This window comes from Solea solea, chromosome 7 (assembly GCF_958295425.1).
Source record: "Solea solea chromosome 7, fSolSol10.1, whole genome shotgun sequence".
Lineage (NCBI taxonomy): Eukaryota > Metazoa > Chordata > Actinopteri > Pleuronectiformes > Soleidae > Solea > Solea solea.
The window spans coordinates 3,572,527-3,591,977 of NC_081140.1; the positions used below are offsets into that span (position 1 = coordinate 3,572,527).

A 19,451-nucleotide genomic window follows, 5' to 3' on the forward strand; every position below is an offset into this window, starting at 1 on the left:
GAGGAGACGCTCTTCTCTCACTGTCTCTGATTTCTAGACAAGATCATAAAAAGAAAGTGGTCTTTAATTTAATGTTTCAATTCATTTACCCTGTGCAACACAATATGTCATAGTGTATGTGTAACAGCCGTCCAGCAGTTAGAGAAACGTCACATCTCCACTTATTAGACCATGTTTACACGGGATTATTATATCAAAGTTATCTGCAAAATCATTAGACAGTAGATCAAATACATTTATTACATTAAGTGTATATTATATGGAAAGTCACAAGAGATTGTGCATTTTTCTGATAAAACTAAAGCATGTTCTTATTATGGTTCAGTTTGTTTTTTTAACTTCACATTGCAGTGAGCAACATTCAATAATAACGCCATGATAATCTGTCATTGTGATAACAAATAATCTGGGAGTGAACTAGACTTCTGTATGTACTGAAGAAAACAAAATATCTAAGCTGTTGAGAATAAAGTAGGAATGTTAAGAGAGAAAAGATGTAATATTACTAGAATAAACACGTAATATTATGACTGTTTTTTTGTGGCGTATACCTCCATCCACATGATGTGATGGCTAGAGCTGCAACTAACGATTAATCGTAGTTGGAATCGTTTGGTCCATAAAATGTCAGAAAAGGTTTGATCAGTGTTCGTCAAACCTGGAAATGATGATGTTCTCAAATGACTTGTTTTGTCCAAAAACCAAAATGATTCATTTTAATGATTCCTTTGTTATATGAAGCAAAGAAATGAAGAATATATTCACATTTAAGAAGCTAAAACAATCAGAAATCAGCTGAAAAAAAGCTTAATTTAGATTCATTTAGTAATCGATGAATAATCAATTCATCGTTTAAGTTCTAATTCCATCTACGCCGCAATTAGTTGCAGTTCCATACAGCGTCAGTTTGGCATAATCCCATAAAGCATTGTGTCCTCTGTTGAGACCGTGTGCTCGCTGCAGTTCCATTCCTTCTCTATCCAAAATCTTAATTATCAGTTGAATAGTTTGTTGAGAAACTATAACCTCTGTGCACAGCACACACACACACACGTTACCAGCAGCAGCCATTTCCTGCACGTCTGTGTGACTCAGTTTCTTACACAGTCTTTTGTAATGTAGTGCAGATGTGACACAATATGAAGTATTTCCCTTTTTGTGAACCTCAAACCAAAGTGTAATGTTGTGACAACAGGCTCCTCGCTCCTCGCTCCTCGTCTGAGATGTAGCGTAAAAACAACGTGAATGAAAGAGAGTTGAGTGAATGTGGGCGGAGCCTTTCAGACATGTCGCGATGTCCTTGGTTTATTTGTCATGTATTAGGATCATGAGTGTGTTCATGAGTGTGTTCATGCTCACCTGGAGGGAGGAGTTCTTAAAACAATCGTATGTAACGACCCTAGGAGGAAATCTTACCTACTGCAGCTTTAATAAACAAATAAAATGGAATGTGTTGACTGATTAGATTAAGATTAGAGATTTTTTTATCATGGTGAGACAAAGCCAGACTGTGTCTTCATATTACCTGGTGGACATGAAAGTACTATTGATCTCTTCATCCATGATGGTAACAAATGCATGTAAATGGTCAAACGATCATTTCTGACACTCGTGTGAGATCATGTGACTGACGGCTAGCTCCTTCTCTCAGGATGAGGAGTGTCTGAGACCTGGAGACGCCAGTGACCACACCTTCCTGGAGAAGCTGGAGGACACTGTGGGAGGACACGCGCACTTTGTCACGTGAGTTTGATGAATCTTTTTGATGCTCCTGTTATCTGTGAATATGGTATTTTAACCCTTTACTGACGTCTGTTTCTCTGCAGTCACAAACTGGCCGATGGAAAGACCAGGAAGATCATGGGTCGTGATGAATTCAGACTGCTGCATTATGCTGGAGAGGTCAACTACAACGTCAACGGTATGTTTCAGTCAACTCAAGTTAAAAGGTCTTTGGTGGTTTGTCGTGGATCAATAGTTATTTTAAATGATGCTATTTCACCAAATAATAACTGCACCTGTAAGTATTTGATAAATGAATGAAACTGCACGTGTAAAATGTGTCATCAAATCATTAAACACTGTAAAATATTCAGTGATTCTTTCAAACTTTCATTGAATGTTTTTCTCCTCAGGATTTTTGGACAAGAACAATGATCTGCTCTTCAGGAACTTAAAGGAGGTGAGACAGAGTTAAGAATAGGAGAATAAATAAACACAACATGTTTACTGCAAACCCCTTTAACTTTAACCAGTGCCTCAAAATGCAGTTCTACCTCAGTGGAACCAGTATTTGAGCACGAGTACTGGTCCTAACATGGTCAGTGTTATTTATAACAGAAAAGGCAATGAAAGGATGTCAAATACAAACTGCACACATGCACAGGTTTGTGCAGCTCTACTTCTTAGGACTCTGCATTGACAGCCTAAACAAAGCCTTATCCCTAACCTTAACCACAACCACTTAAAGCCTGACCCTTACCTTACCTTGATATTTTATTTCGTGTTTGTGGGTGTGTGTTGCATGTACGCGTGTACGTGCACGTGTGTGTATGTGTAGAACAGACAGCTAACCCCAAACATAGGAAAGTAAAAGAAAATAGTTTTTTTTCAGATTAAGGATATTTGATGACAGTGTGTGAGTGTGAGTGTGTGTGTACTTTATATCTTTGTGAGATCCAATAAAAGTAATAGATTATGTCCATTGTGTGTCCTCACAATGGTATGAAAACGTGTGTGTGTGTGTGCACATGCTGTAGTTTTCATAGGCTGCATTTTCAATCTGGCTTATATATTATATATTCTCATGATCTCATGTTTGAGATGGACCAGACCTATGTCGTGAAGGACAATGTTGTCGTTATTTTTGAATTTCCGAGGTGCCAACGCAGGTGATGCAGACCTGCTCCGGCTTTGACTGAGGTTCATGTAGCATCAGAAGAATCTTGGAGACATTATTTGAAGGCTGATATACGACGTTGTGTCACTTTAAAAGTTACGCACTACAGCTTTAACTTCCATGGTTTGATTGTGGGTAAAACTATGTCAATGATTTCAGGGTTAAATCTTCTGTTTGTGTGTCTGTGTGTGTGTCTGTGCAGGTGATGTGTATGTCAGAGAACAAGATCCTGAACCAGTGTTTCGACAGAGAGGAGCTCAGTGACAAGAAACGTCCTGACACGGTGAGATTCCTCTCTCTCTCTCTCTCTGTGTGTGTGTGTGTGTGTGTGTGTGTGTGTGTGTTTTCCCTGCCTCTTTTCCACACTGGTATGAATCAGACTCTCATGCATCCCAACATACTTTCCCACAGATAAACAAACAGTGGTGTGTTTCCCCTCTGCAGTGGTGAGTGGGCGGTCTGGCGGGGATTCTCTGCGGCCTCCCACTCACTGAGGAATGCCCTGACACTTGTATGCCCTTCACACACACACACACACACACACACACTTGTCGAGGGTGCTGTCACAGGCTGGTCAGTAAAGAGTCCCAGTGTCAGTCACGCCGGCCCCTCCTCTGTTTATGTGGCTCCTCATCAGCTCATCACCTCTGTCTGCAGGCTGCCATTTGCATCCATCCACCGCTCACCTCTTCACTTCCTGCTCTCCTCTTTAATCTGTCCCTGTGTTAGTGACTCACGTCCCCCCCTGTCCTCACATCCATCCCTCCCTCACCGTCTCTCTGTTTTCTGCTGTGCGTTTGGTTTGCCTCTCCAGGCAGCCACCCAGTTCAAAGCAAGTCTGGCGAAACTCATGGAGATCCTAATGTCCAAGGAGCCGTCATACGTCCGCTGCATCAAGCCCAACGACGCCAAACAAGCAGGTATGAAGTCTCGTCTTTTTCCCCTTTTGTAGCAGAAAACAAAGCCATGTAAAATCATGTCACGATCGTTTAATCACTGAGTTTGTACGTTACAGGATAAACAAACATTTTTAGTACTTTCTTTAGTGTTTTCAATCATTGTTTTTGAGGAAATCCAAGTTCAGTTTTTATTGAGTTTATTTTTGCTCTTCCATAATTCTATCAGCGCCGCCTTTCTGTGGAGTGATGTGAATGATTATGTTGATGTTTATTACTCAGCATTTACAGGATCGTTTAGTTTTAACAATCTCTTTCATAGACTGAAGACACTGATCTTTTCACTGGCTTTCAGCTCCAGTTGAGGTTGAGACCTTGATTTTATTGTTAAGCTGTGGTTATTTTAAATGTTCTATATAAATTAGCGTTGACTAGACTTGACTTAATAATAGATCTGATCATTTGTATGAGTATTTGATTATTCAATATTTGCTTGATTACAAAGAGTCAATGAGTTACTGTGACTATTGTTAATGTATCAATGATTGCACTCATAAAACCACAGTACAATGACTTCCTCGTGTGTAAATGTATTCATTATCACATTTAGTCAGTGGACTTCATGTGGGAGTTTGCAGAAGTGATGAAATGTGTGAGATTTATTGAATGCATCTCAAAGCTTCTCCTCTAAACTCACCCTGCTGTCGATCCCATAGAAGTGATTACATTTCCCAGGGTCTGTGAATGCATCTCTTTTGCTGCTCCTCGTGGACATGCTGTGAACCCTGCATTACTTTCACTCACTCTCATGCACTGCACTAGAATATTAGAATATTTCACAAATGATACCATTGAATATTCAAACAGGGGCCCGTCCCTAATCTAATAATATGAGAAGATTAAATCCTAATTTAAAGTTTTATTGTGCAATACTTGAACTCCAGTAGTTGTTGCAGTTGAGCTTGAATGTCAGACACAGAGAAAAGGGATCGTAGCAGCTAGTGCGCTATCATGACGTTTTCTAGCCGTTTACCATATGAAAGTGAAAATGTCAAATAATGGATGATTGATGAAGTAACTGAGGATAAGGAAATAAGGCATAGTTATTAACCTTTGTCTTAAGTCTTGAAATAACTTGTGACTCACTGTGTCTCTCGCTGTGCTCAAGTGGAACTCAAACCATCACAGATGCTGAGTTTTCAGGAAACGTAAGAGTCAACAGGTAGTGAATGTGTGTCGTGTTCACACTGTAAACATTTGAACGCAGCAGATTCATATGAGGGTCTAGTATTTCCTGCGGTCCTCAAATGCAACTGCGGGCATGGCTACCAAATCTGAATTGTGGCCCCGGTAACAACACACTCTAGTTATTTGTACTTTATATACAGGATGTTGCATATTGAACCTGTTTTACATTAGGTCAGCACTAAATGCTTAAAGTTTAAAGTTCAATAGTGCTGAATTTGTAGCATTAAAATATTGCTATTGTTCTCTAACTTGCAGTGAACTGCGTGAGTTTAGTTTGTCCAACACGTTACTGTATAAAATAATGAATCACATATTTATTGTCACGTTGTCATTGTTTATATTTGTGTGAGTGATTTGTTGCGACAGTTCTTTTAAACTCAGTAGAAGCAGCTCCTCAGCTTCACTTACCTGATCATTTCCCAGAAAGGTCGCACGAGTCTTGTGTTTTCAGTTAGTTAGTTTGCAGCTGCATGAGAGGCTGCAGTGTGACGCTCTGTGTGGTCGTCGGTCTTTGTTCCTCTCCACAGCGTGTCTTTTGTTTCTCTGTCCTCTGTCACTCCTACTCCTGCTCTTTAGCATTTACTGGTTTTCTCTGGTTCGTTTTGTGCAACAGATGTTACATTTGTCTCAGGCTGACTCCACCCACTTCTCCCCTGTCCTCCCTGTCCTCCCTGTCCTCCCTGTCCCCAGGTCGATTTGATGAGGTGCTGATACGTCACCAGGTCAAGTACCTGGGACTGATGGAGAATCTGAGGGTGAGGAGAGCCGGCTTTGCTTACAGACGACGCTACGAGGTTTTCCTGCAGAGGTGAGCACACACACACACACACACACACACATCAAAAGAATGAGTCTCAAAGATAATCTGGTCTCTATCACATAAACTAGAAAGAAGATCCTCATATGTTAGAGGTGGAAGTAGGAACCATTTTTCATATTTGCATTTGAAAAATGACACAACCATCATTTACTTATGATGATATTCATTGTTTTGTCTCTAAACCTCTTCAAGTGAAGCTGGTTAGATAATATTTAACATCAAGACCTGATCTTCTTTAATTCTAAACCCCAAACCATTGGTCTAGTCTTCACTTGTGTCTGTTGGACTCGTGTCTTTGAAGGTACAAGTCTCTGTGTCCGGACACGTGGCCAAACTGGCAGGGGAAACTGGCCGATGGAGTGGCCACCCTGGTCAAACACCTGGGATACAAGCCAGAGGAGTACAAACTGGGCAGGTGTGCAACACACACACACACACACAAACACACACACACACAAGCATTTTGTAAAACAGCTAAAATGTTTTCTTCTTTTTCCAGATCCAAAATCTTCATCCGCTTCCCAAAGACCTTGTTTTCCACGGAGGATGCACTAGAGACCAGGAAACACAGTCTGGGTAAAACAGTGTTTGTCAACACTTTACTATCATGTTGTGCGCTTGTAGTAGCTCACGGTGTGGTCTCTGTCTCCATGTAGACGTTGTCATCGACAGACCAAATCATCTTCTCAATCTTACGCTCTTAATTGTTTCAAACAATATTCTTGTCCTCTCAGTAAGTTCATTAAAAATCACTTCAGAGAGGGAGATATTAATCGTGCTGATACAATACTAAAAGAGACAACTGTGGGATGGTATGTGGTTACCATGGAGACCTTTTGTCAAAGCAGAAATGATAGAAATCACACAACTGTCACACACACGGTTTTATCGAGCAACAATCAGTATAATTAATCAACCAGTTATAATTTTACATTGCACTTTTCCCTCAAATAAAAGCTAATGTAACAAGACAATAGCAACATGACTCTGGCGCCCTCTGTTGGTCATAGTGGCAAGTGCAAGCAAGTGCAGAAGCACACACACACACACAGCCACCAAAAAACAATACTTCAGTCCCACTCTGTGGGGTGCATTAATAATTTAGCAGAATTCAAAATATAATAAATAAGCCATCAAAATGCGATAAATAAAGAACATAAATGACATGTATAAAGAAGGGAATGAATAGGGATTTAAAGAAATACAATGAAGTGACCCAAGGTGTTGTGTTTGCTGTTAAAAACAGATTTTAAACCTGATTTCAAATATTTTCTGGCACCCTTTGTCTCTGCTTAGCCACCAAGCTACAGGCAGGATGGAGAGGCTACAGCCAGAAGTCCAAATACCAGAAGCTCCGAACTGCAGGTGAGGAAGCGTCTCACATACAAATACAGTGTCTGCACACAATCCAGGCACTTTAAAATGAATATAATGTGAACTTCCTTGCAGCTATTGCCATCCAGGCCTGGTGGAGGGGAATCCTGGCCAGGAGGAGAGCCAAGCGCAGACGTCAGGCTGCCGATACCATCCGCAGGTAAGAGGATGAATCCAGTCAGACAGGCCAGGACTCCAGGAATGTAGAAGGTGCGTCATACCACAGCCGCTGTCACACACAGGTTCATCAAGGGCTTCATCTACCGCCACAAGGAGCGCTGTCCAGAGAACGAGTATTTCCTGGACTACGTTCGCTACTCGTTCCTCATGAATCTGCACAGGAACCTTCCCAAGAACGTGATGGACAAGAGCTGGCCCGTTCCTCCAGCCGCTCTCACTGAGGTACGCAGGAGGAAACTTGGATTAGGATTTGACCAAGCAGAATTCAAAAGGCCAAAAACTGCTGTCTGTAAAACAAAAAATTTGAAATGACAGTAATGCTTATAACTCGTCTTAACTGAGGTTAAAGCTGCTCTCAGCCATGTCATCTTTTACCAAAGAGCTTCCTGAACTCCCAACAATGCAAGAGCAGTTGAATATAGTGAGGGATATTTAAGCGACACCATGAGAAACCATGAGAAAAGTTTGTTGATTAATTCCAGGGTCAAAGTCTCATGACCTTAAAAAGGGAAGTGTTGTGTTTCCAGGCATCGGAGCATTTGCGTAAGCTGTGCATGCAGAACATGGTGTGGAGCTACTGCAAGAAGATCAGTCCAGAGTGGAAACACCAGGTGAATGTTGCCTCTTCACCAGTTACACATGCTCTTTGTAAACTGCTCAGTCACTCAACAACAACTCTGCCATGAATTGTGTGTGTGTGTGTGTGTGTGTGTAGATGGAGCAGAAGATGATTGCCAGTGAGATCTTCAAGGACAAGAAGGACAACTACCCACAGAGTGTGCCCAAACTCTTTGTCAGCACCAGACTCAGTAAGATTCACAGATGGTGGAGGCAGATGTTGATCCAAAACTTCCTGCAACCACACCTGAACAAACAGAAGTATCCCTTCAGTGTTTCACAGTGTTGAACACACTCTTGTTGCTTCATTCCCTCAGATGGAGAGGACATCAATGCCAAGGCTCTGCAGGCTCTGGGCAGCGAGAAGATGAAGGTCAGTAGAAAAGAGTCCTTTTGTAAAACGCCGTGTTTGACTTGTCTTCATCTGACCCTCAGCGCTCTGTTCCCAGTACGCGGTGCCCGTCACCAAGTACGACAGGAAAGGCTACAAAGCTCGGCCCCGTCAGCTGGTCCTCACCGGGAACTGTGCCGTCGTTATAGAGGAGGCCAAAGTCAAGCAGCGCGTTGACTACACTTCTCTGAAAGGTCAGAGGTCAACATTCCCTGAGACGGAGATTGTTTTGATTGAGTGGATATTAACTTGTAATTAAGCTGCTGTGTTTAGCACAGTTTTACCTGGAGGTCGCACATCTATATGTGGACATTCTGTACGTGAATGACCTCACAGAGCAGTCTTTCTTTGAAGCCCCCCCCCCACACACACACACACACACACACACACACTGTTTCCAAGACAAACCAGACCCCCCCAACCCGAACCCCTGTCCACATACACACACCAAAAGAAAACATTTTTATTTGCAAAAATAAACATCAGTGTATTCTCTCTGTGTATGGATAACAAAACCAAGTAGAGCTGAAACAATTAATCAAGTAATCGATGACTAAATGAATTGACAGCTATTTTGTTCGATCCATTCATCGGTCTGAAGCTTTTTTCATGATTAAAACAAGATTTCCGATTGTTTTCAGAGTATTTTTTTCATTTCGTTTGCTCTGGATAACAAAGAAATCAAGTGAATCATTTTTTAAGGTTTTCTGATATTTCATGGACCAAACGATTAATCGATTACTCGAGAAAATAATCGACAGATTAATCAGCTCTAAAAACCAAGGTCACTCCTATGATATTGCCTTGTTTTCTTTTTGATACCGTAATGGTCACAGTGAGGTTGGTAATAAATAGCATAATAACTTTAAAGGTGGAGTTTAAATGTGGGTGATTATCAAATAGAGTGTGTGATTTGGATTTTTAAATTTAATATCCACAAATATATTTGAATAATCTGAACGTGCAGTACTAATATGGACTGTAGGGGGCAGTGCAGAGGCAGTGAATCCTGACCTCCTACAGTGTAGTCATGTGCTGTTATTTACAAAATGCAGATTCAGTAGCTCTATATTGTGTGAGTGGAATATTTCAGTAGCATGTAAAGTGAACAAAAAGTATGTAAAGGACCACGATGTAGTTTATGTATCTGCATCAAATGTAAAGCTGTGACTGTCCTCCTCCTGCAGGGATCTCCGTCAGCTCTCTGAGCGACGGCCTCTTTGTTCTGCATGTTCCCAGCGACGACAACAAACAAAAGGTGAAGGAAAAACTCATCTCCGCTCGTCTCCACTCGTTGTTTATGAGTGTCTGAGTTCTAACTGTGCGTCACTTCCACGGCTTTTCTTCACAGGGAGACGTCGTTTTGCAGAGTGACCATGTGATCGAGACCTTGACCAAGATCGCAATCTGCGCCGAGAAAGTCAACAGCATCAACATCAACCAGGGCAGGTGAGAGGCAGAGCAGTTAGTGGTGTCATGATGGACTGAGGATAGGACAACAACACTGTAAAAAAGTGTCTTTAAGAACATGAAGTATTTAACTGGACGTCCAGTAAACGTGTCTGACTGTCCCTCTGCTGCTTCTCCAGTATTAAGTTTACAGCAGCTCAGGGCAAAGAGGGAATCATAGACTTCACACCGGGATCAGAACTACTGGTGGCCAAGGCAAAGAATGGACACTTGTCTGTGGTGAGTGGCTTCACTCTTCTTCATCAGCTGATTGATTAAGCTTATCATGATTCATCTATCAGTAACACTGTAATGATGCTGCCTATCACAGCTGTGATGCAACAGTGTTGCTCTATTAGAATGCATATACATTCTAATGTGAGGGTGTCTGTTAAGACTTTACTGAGACTCAGGCAACATCCACACAACGACATGTTCGTTTGAAAATGGAATTCTTGTTTTTCTTACCTGGTTCTATGCTGAGAGGTGTAATGCTGCCCTCTTCCTGTCACATGACACATAAGAACATCTGCTTTAATAGCAAGGCTGATCCTTCAATACTGAAAACTGATTTGTTGATGAATGGTTTCAGCTCTAGTCCACTAATGCTTGAGATACTGTGTTGACCACTAACGTGACATTTGTCTCCTGGATCTCTTCCAGACGGCTCCCAGACTCAACTCCAGATGATGGCCACTCTGACCACACACACACACACACACACACACACACACCAGGACCGTCGTACTCCTGACCTCTCCCATCCTCCAGACCCTGCTCTACCTAAGCCAATCAGATGCCAGCTGTCACTGCACAGGTGTCACATGCTTCCAATTAAAAAAAAAAAAAGAAAAGAAAAAAAAAAATCCAGCAAAACTAATCAATATATTTATGTTTATATATTATATTTTTGGGGATTAATACTGTTGCTGTTTGAATATTCTGATTTTTATATGTGAGGCCAAGGAATAACAGATATTTTTGGTGCGTTTTTCATGCGCCGCGCGTGTATTTTGTGCTTTATTTCGTGGGAACATGACCAAGAAAATGACGAGGGAAGAGTCTGAAGTCGAGACACGAATGAGGAGGAGATTATTGTTGTTTGTTGTTTGTCGTCATTTCCTTTTCCTGCTTTACTAGAAGACGTGATTGTCTCGCTCACGCTGTACTTGTCTAACTGTGAGGTGAATGACGTGTCACACAAGTGTGAAGGTGTGTCAGTATGTAGAGCTGTGGAGACGTTCAGGGACGAGGACATTTCAGTTCAATGGTCACGTGGAGTCGGACTGGCTCACTACATGGACATCACTAGTTGGTCGTACTACTGGATGGATTTGATAGATTTGTATAGAAGATCACAAAGTGATTCACTACATTAAAGAGAGGTTTTTTAAAGTGTATTTGAGCTCGGGGACACAGAACTAAAGCAATAAAATGCTCGTCCTCTTAAATCTGCGACATCTTAAGAATATGTTTCCTGACTGGAGAGTGAAGTTTGTGTTGCTTTGTAAACCGCTCACGTCCCTCACACCAAACCCCGTAAAGTAAATCAGTTCATTTATCACGGCTCACTGGAGCTGTTGATCCACTGCTGCCTCCATGGGTAAGTGTAAATGTGTTGTTTTTTATGAGTTTGGTGTTTCAAACTGATAAAACAGAGGCAGCAGCAGCAGCAGCAGACCTGCAGCCCCTGTGTCCTCGTAAGCTAAAAACACTGATTTTCTCTGTGGACTCTGGTGTGAGAGAGTGAGAGAGTGCACAAACGTTAGTTTTTAGTCAGAAAAGAAGTCTAATGTTGAGATAAAACAACAAACATATTTGTAGGTACAGTCTTAAAGCTCCAGTGTGTAACGTTACTTACTGCAGCTTTAATCAGGCATAGATTTTAACTGTCAAGCCTTTTGATAAGAGGCTAAAATCTAGTTTTCAGTGAGAGCTCAAGCGTGTTTGCATATATTGTGTCGGCACCTCATACAGCCACACGTTAAAAAAAACCCGAAAATATCCCTTTAAAATAATCAACGTATTCTCTGAAAACACTGCAAAAAAGAACAAAGAAAGTGAGGAGGTGTGAGAGGAAGAGGACATGAGAAGGACTTGTGCAAAGAAAGATGGACGCAGCGTCATTTGCCTCAACACCAGGTGTTTGTGCCTTTGTCTTGTCTGGACTGATTTCTTTCTAACTTCTAACAACGTCTGAACAGCTTCTCATCACCTGATGCACGAGTGAATGGAGGTGAATGTAGAGAGGAAAGCTGCATCCCTGTGTGTTTCCTCCGCTCTTCCCATCATCCTCGCTGCTTCTAACCTGACCTGCCTGCTTTCAGTCTCTGTGGTGACTGGTGGTGCAGCTTCCTCTGACCAGGCTCTGACCAATGTTTTCCATTAAATTTCACCTGAGACCATCATTTCCTTTGTTTATTATCGCATGTATGTCAATAGTTTTTTTACATTTGTACGCCAGTGAGACAGAGCTGAGACCATAACGTGATTTAGAAGAGGGCAAAGGCAGAGGATAAAGAGTCATGGGTCACGACCTTTCTTAAAAGAAATAGTTTTAGATCCAGTCGGGAGATGATTAGCTTTGGTTTAAGTGTCCAGTGTGTAAGAATTAGTGACATCTAATGGTGAGACAACAGAATGCAACAGACAGAGGACTCACCCCTCCATTTCCTAATCACGTCAGGGAACTACGGTGGCCTTCACACACCAGAAAGGATGTAAACAACTCTCCCACTCTCAGGTTTATGTGGATGGAGTCATTCTTTTTTAGCGACGTAAGCTTCCATTTCAAAAAAGCAAAAAAATAAGTTCTGGTTGGTGTGAGAGAGTGGGGGAGTGTCTTAGAATTCCTCATGGGGGCAAAATAAGTGTTGTAATGCACCTTTAAAACAGGGGTCTCATACTCAAACCACCTGGGGCAACGAGTGTCCGATCTGGACATGAGGGGACAATAGTTCAACTATGTGGTAAATTAACTTAAAATGATATCACAATATTCCATCACAATAACGCAATAACAATATTCATGATGACATTCCACAGACTTTCAAAGTAAAAGTGTTACAGACTTCACAGTTGACAATAAATAAAAGCATTTATGATGCAAAAATCACAAATTAAATAATATTAAAACATGCTTATAAATATATATGTGTATATATCATTTTATGTTAAATACATGTAAAAGTGTGACATTACCTGAGCTAATATTATTATTATTATTATTATAAAAACATTGCTCACTGTTTAAGACAATAGCTAACGATCATGTTTAGTATTATATTCTGTCTATACTCTGTAGGTGGAGGTGGAGGTGGGACAGTTCTCATTATAACTTGATATAATGAGATTAAATAAAAGTCAGTGTGGACTTCTGCTTTAAAGCCAGTACAAACTTGCACAAATATGATTTGGAGTTTTAAATGTCGTTTCTATCATTAAATCCTCCTAAATTTTACGCACTGGACCTTTAAGAACTGCTTGCTCTGATCCAATTTTATTATGGCAAGAAAACATCTAAAAAAACTTCATTAAAACACAACAAGAGTAAAATATTAATGCAATAAAATAACTTTTAGTCCAACTCATCAGTTCCACTGTCTTAACTTGGCTCGAAGCTCTTTCTCAAACCTGCAGGCGAGACCAAAGAGTGATGGTGAAAACCTGGTTTCTCTGTGTGGTGAGGCGGGTGCAATATGCTGAGGCAGAACTTCTAGTCGCCAAAGACCCTGTTGATTTAAACTGATTCTGTGTTTGATTTGAATGACGGTGTTTGTGTGTGTTTGTGTGTGTCTGTGTTTGTGTGTGTGTGTTTGTGTTGTGAATGAGAGAATCGAGCCGCGTTTGGAGACAAGAAGCTTTTTTTTTCGTATTGTTCATTAAGTTGTTCACGTTTCTTGTTGGATAGCAATACAACAGGTGTGTGTGTGTCTGTCTGTGTGTGTGTGTGTGTGCGTGTGTGTGTATATAAGCTTTATTCAAACCAAACACCATGTTCATCTGTTGATTTACTGTTGCACTCCTCTGTCCTGACTTACTGTAATACACCAAACCAATGTATAATTATGCCAGCACACTAAGATACTAAAGATTTCAAAGAATAAATTTGAAAGGTAAATACAAAATGAGGAGTGTCTGTTGTGTTTTATCTGCTATATTGTATATAGATACTGGAAAAAAATGTATACAGGTTATATTTATATACTTATATATATAAGTATTTCTTTTTATCAAGCTACTTGACTTTTCCCTCATTTCTTAACCACCTGATCTGATCTGTTTTTTCCAGCCTTTAATTTGAGATTTATATCTGCATTACCCGTTTTATCCACATGAGGGCGTACCAAATTGTAAGACAAAGTGATTTTACTTGGTTTTCATGCAAAATGCAAACAAAGAAAAGGGGCAACACTTTAAATTACAATAGTGTGGTAATAATAATTTAGTTATATATATAATATATATATATATATAATTTAGTATAATGCAATTCCCAGCTTACTAATAAGAATGTTAATAATATACATAATCTACAGTACCTGTGTTAGCCACACGGGGCATACTAGAATCTCATCATGTTCCCTTTTCTCTGACTGACTCCGCTGCTTTATTCCATATTCAAATGCCTAAATGTGTGGAAATAAGTTTCCTCATTTTGTTTTGGTGAAGTTTAGCAGTGCATTATTTACAGTATTATAACACAAATGTCACATCGCGTATACAATGTATTGAGCAGTTTTTGAAAATTAAATCAAATGAAATCTTCATTATTTAGCTCGTTGATATATCGCTGCACAAATTAGCGGCTGTGAGCAAGTTCTGACAAAGTAGTGGACTCACTAACATGCAGCCAAGTTTCAGTCACACAATATAATATTATAATATAATATTATATTATAATATTATGTATAATATAATATTATACACCATGAAGAGATTGACACCTCCATACCTCCATCATTTGTACACACCAGTAGTGAACACACTGGGCAGCACTTGGTGGTTGAGTTCCTGCCCAATTCCCCTCCACGTGGCCGTGTGCTGCCAGCTAAAGTCAAACATGTTAATGCTAAATAAACAAAAATCATAATAAATAAATACATCTTTGTCTCCAGTCATTTCAGAGTCAACACATGTAAGCAAGCAAACAAACAAACAAACACACAAACAAACAAACAAACAAACAATGAAGCACATAGGCAGGTTTAAAACAGGTTTAAAGTGAACAACTCTTGTTGTATATGTTTTTATGTTGAGTTTCACTTGCTGCTGTTTTGTTTTTTCCAGAGTTGAAGGATCACCTGCTTTACAGTTTTCAAATATAAGGTGTTCCACAGTCAGCCAGCAGGTGTCGCCCTTGGTCTGAGGTCATTCCTGCAGTGGTTTTCATTTTCAGCTGCGCTTTGTTTTGTTCACTCAACCACAGACTCTCTCCTCTCCTCTCCACCCTCTCCTCCTCCCTCTCTCCTCTCCTCTCCACCCTCTCCTCCTCCCTCTCTCCTCTCCTCTCCACCCTCTCCTCCTCTCCTCTCCTCTCCTCCCTCTCTCCTCTCCTCTCCTCCCTCTCTCCTGTATTTCTAGGAATTACAGGTTTGGCATGAAGTGTTAAAGTATTCAGTGAGTCACAGCACGTGCAGATGGGACGCTGTAGCTCACACACACACGCACACACACACGCATGCACGCGCACGCACACACACACACACACACACACACACACAGCACGTTCCTCACAGTCAGAGTTGCTGAGTCGAGGAGAAGTTTCTTCATTAATCTGTGAAGTCACAACAAAGATAGGTTTGGATCCAGATTAAGATCGTAACACGTGTTTCTGTCCTTAAAGGGCCACCGTAGTTTTCACTGTTCATCACGTACAAGACAAAGGACAATATTCAAATATTCAAGAGAACTTCTCATGTGTTTCTGTTTGTAATGATTTGACACATGTTTGGATTAGAAAGTCATTTACAAACTCTTTCAGATTATAAAATGCAAATTTAACCTAAAGACACAGCGTTGTGTTTGAGGTTAGAAGATTAGCAGGAGAGTCACGATGAACATATTAGTTTTTATATTAAAGCGTTCCCGGAAACTTTTTACACATTTCTTTAAGAACCGCTGACATTTAACATCAAAATTAATAATAAATAATAACTCTCATAATAGGGAAGTGATATATACCATGTTATTTCATCTTTTATAACATTTTTCATTCATAAACATGTATATATTCCTGTAATATCTCTTTATTACCACATGATTAATTGTGTTATTACCAGGCTGGAAATAGCGTTAGAAATTATTATCAAACTTTCTGTCCTCGCTCTGCAGGGCTGCAGGATCCAGATCCAGATCCAGACCTGGTATTGTCATGGCCCTTTTCCACTACACAGTTCCAGCTCAACTCGACTCAACTGTTTGTTTGTTTTACTTTTCCATGAGTGATAGTAGCTGGTACTTTTTTTATTTCCTAGTGAGCTGAGCCGATAGAAAACGCCGGCCACTGATTGGTCAGAGAGTGTCGTCACTGGACGAGTCATGAGCGCAACGTCTGACACAAGAATCAAACTGAATAATCCCGAACTGTAGAGCAGGAATCCTGAAAACGTGGAAACGTCTGGTGTATTTTGTGACATCACTGCTGAATCACAACCTGTTCTGTGAGAGGCGGAGTCTGTGATTTAGAACGATTCAGTTGCACTGAAAACAACTGCTTTACAAGTCACTCGTCTGTGTGTTTGTGTCGCGTATAAAAACAAAGTCAGGACAGTTTCATGCAGCTGGGCTGTGTTGACTCCGCCCACATTGAGGAGGTACTATCGTAATGGAAAACGATACCGAACCGAGTAGAGTTGAGTCGTGCTGGAACTGTGTTGTGGAAAAGCGTCATTATTAACCTCTGTGTGCTTGTTCTGCAGGATCCAGATGCCGTTTTAATATCATAGTATAATAAACATTATTTCTGTTACATCACAATTCAAATTAATATCAGGATCTAAAATATTTTTTACTACAAAACATGCTCCTGCTAATATATATGATACTATAAAGGAAACATTATGACCATGTTTAAAACTGCTGACAGAAGCTGAATGTTGACTCGCTGTGTGAACTGCGGTTCCTCTTTTGTGTGTATGTGTATGAGTGTATGTTGTGTGTTGGCACCTGTATGTTGTCATCCACGTGTGTGTGTTGTTGTGCCTTGTTCTTACAGTGTTGTTGTTTCAAAGAATGATCAGCTGATCCAAGTGTTTTCTCCTGCACATTGAGAAACATCACACATGTACTGTAATATCAGAAGGAGCTCTGTGATTGGCTGCTGCGCTCAGCCTCTGCGCCAATGAGGAGCCGCTGTTGTTTGTGTGCGTCGCTCCTGCGCTGCTATAAAAAGCAGCGGCGATGAGGGATGAGGGTGGAATTATTGTTAAGACAGTGAGAAGATCACAGGAGGAATCCTGCTCTGACTGACGTCTGCTGCCGCTGCTGCTGCTGCTGCTGCTGCTGTTGGTCTGCGGTGTTTGCAGCTGCACAGCCGGGATCTGACTCCCGTCCCTGTCTGTCCCCGTCCCTCTCTCTCCCGCTGCCTCCGCTCTCACAGGTAAGAGATGCTGCTGCTGCTGCTGCTGATGATGATGAGGATGATGAGGATGAGGATGATGAGGATGATGACACCCTCTGTGTGGAGGTGCAGAGAGGCTGAGTCATGTTTTAGGACACGGAGAGAACCACCATGACAACGTGTCACAGTGTGACAGTGAAGCTGACATTCAGTCATCGGAGGCTGTGAAGTGAAGGACAACACGTCGCTGTCCGCGGGCCTTTGTTGATTGAATGTCACTGTCAGTCATCAGCCTATCTGACATGTATATGATCAATGAGCACATGAACAGCGTGTTTACAATGTATACAAATAATAGGATTTCTACTGCACTCGCTATAGCTTTGATAATAACAGTGGTAGAAATGAGGCAATAATGACATTATGTTATTATAATAATAATAACACCATGTTGTTATTAAGTGTCAGTGTTTTTTTGTTTTCACGTGCAAAAAAGTCAAAGTTAAAGTCCCTCTTTCTTTGTTCCATTCACATTTTCCATTGTTATTACCAAGCAATAACGTGTTCATTGCAATAGTGACTTCACTATAACAAACTGATTCCTTTTGGGTTTTCCATCTCACTAAACCTCTGTAAATGAAATCCAAACTTGGTTTAACTCTCCAATCAATCAATGTATAAATAACTGTTTCAACTGTCTTCCTATTCAATGTCTACATATAATGTTTCACAAGTGGATACAGAGACAAAGCAAGAAAGAAAAAGATCTGAACTCTTTATATGACTAAGTTTGTCTTTGTTCATGTAGCAGCCTACACACACACACACTGTATATGTGTGTGTGTGTGTGTGTGTGTGTGTGTGTGTGTGTGTGTGTGTTTGTGTGTGTGTGTGTGTGTGTGTGTGTGCAGACACAATATTGAAAGTCATTACTGGTTTCATTGTTGTGGGTAAATGTTGTTGCTGTGACGTCAGTCCAGGTGTGTGTGTGTGTGTGTGTGAGAGAGAGAAAGTTCAGCTGTTATAGTGAAGTGAACCCAACAACACAACAGACCAGGTTCCTTCACCTGGACGTGTTTACAGTTGTCAGTCTTCCTCCTTTTCTTCTTCTTCTTCTTCATCTTCTTCGTCGTCTTCTTCACACCTCTTGTCTTTGTTTGGGCTTCAGCAGTGAGATGGTGATTTCCTCTGCACTGTTGTTGATGTTGAACAGCTGAGCGCCCCCTCACAGACTGAGAGAGTCAAGCTGCTCTGAACTACACTTCCGGGAACAGAAATGCATTTCAAAATAAAAGCGAGCACAAATGAAAAGCACTTTGATCATTGATTCCCGCTGAACCCTCCACTGCAGTCTGCTGCAGTGTCACGAGTCACTGTGGACTGTTTTCTGCTCTCCCACCTGCTCGCTTTGTGATTTTGGACACAAATCTCTCTCTGTGTTTTTATATGTGAACAGAAAATCTTTTTCTGACATTAACTCAAACACTTTGATTCTTCTGTGCTTCCATATAAGATATTATTATTAGTTAGTTATTATTTGTATTAGTTAACAATAAATAAAATACTAAAGCCATAAATATACATTTTAGTCAATTATAACAATTCACAATAATTGAAAAATATTAACACAGTCATTACATCCAGATGTTTTGATTTGATGTAGTGTGTCATGTACAGCAAATATTTGGGTTGAACACATTCAAGCTTTTGTGTTGTGTTTTAGAGCAAAACTATATCAATATCAGTATTGTGTATTATTTGTTTTTTTATTCAATCAGTAAAAGAGACGATCTTCGGTTCTGTGACAACACATTTTTTGTTGTACATTTTAGTTTTCAGAGAAAATCGGCCAGAAAAATCGAAGCCAGTGTTGTTGGTGTCTTCTACATTATATTTTCTGTAATTCTTCATGGATAGAACAACCAATTGATTAATAATGATTAGTACGTTAATCAAGGACTTAAATAATGTCGAGATATTTTATTTTGAAAGCCTTGTAACAGGAAGAGTGACGT

The 19,451-nt window shown here is 40.5% G+C and overlaps 2 protein-coding genes across 7 annotated transcripts in view; both read left to right on the plus strand.

The window, feature by feature from the left end:
• LOC131462323 (unconventional myosin-Ic-like) overlaps positions 1–13,100 on the plus strand; it is an 85,821-nt gene extending 72,721 nt beyond the window's left edge. For all 4 annotated transcript variants that reach the window (XM_058633407.1, XM_058633410.1, XM_058633409.1 and 1 more), the window contains 19 exons: positions 1,652–1,743; positions 1,827–1,921; positions 2,136–2,182; positions 3,102–3,182; positions 3,714–3,819; positions 5,734–5,851; positions 6,165–6,278; positions 6,363–6,439; positions 7,160–7,228; positions 7,313–7,397; positions 7,480–7,639; positions 7,945–8,028; positions 8,133–8,226; positions 8,353–8,408; positions 8,485–8,620; positions 9,614–9,684; positions 9,778–9,875; positions 10,016–10,115; positions 10,539–13,100. In XM_058633407.1, coding sequence (XP_058489390.1) covers positions 1,652–1,743; positions 1,827–1,921; positions 2,136–2,182; positions 3,102–3,182; positions 3,714–3,819; positions 5,734–5,851; positions 6,165–6,278; positions 6,363–6,439; positions 7,160–7,228; positions 7,313–7,397; positions 7,480–7,639; positions 7,945–8,028; positions 8,133–8,226; positions 8,353–8,408; positions 8,485–8,620; positions 9,614–9,684; positions 9,778–9,875; positions 10,016–10,115; positions 10,539–10,565 — 1,710 coding nt within the window. In that variant the 3' untranslated portion in view covers positions 10,566–13,100. The remainder of the gene's footprint in view (positions 1–1,651; positions 1,744–1,826; positions 1,922–2,135; positions 2,183–3,101; positions 3,183–3,713; positions 3,820–5,733; positions 5,852–6,164; positions 6,279–6,362; positions 6,440–7,159; positions 7,229–7,312; positions 7,398–7,479; positions 7,640–7,944; positions 8,029–8,132; positions 8,227–8,352; positions 8,409–8,484; positions 8,621–9,613; positions 9,685–9,777; positions 9,876–10,015; positions 10,116–10,538) is intronic.
• A 4,186-nt stretch (positions 13,101–17,286) lies between these two features.
• LOC131462476 (large neutral amino acids transporter small subunit 4-like) overlaps positions 17,287–19,451 on the plus strand; it is a 30,007-nt gene continuing 27,842 nt past the window's right edge. For all 3 annotated transcript variants that reach the window (XM_058633724.1, XM_058633728.1, XM_058633725.1), the window contains exon 1: positions 17,287–17,475. The gene's annotated coding sequence lies outside the window, so the exon portion shown is untranslated. The remainder of the gene's footprint in view (positions 17,476–19,451) is intronic.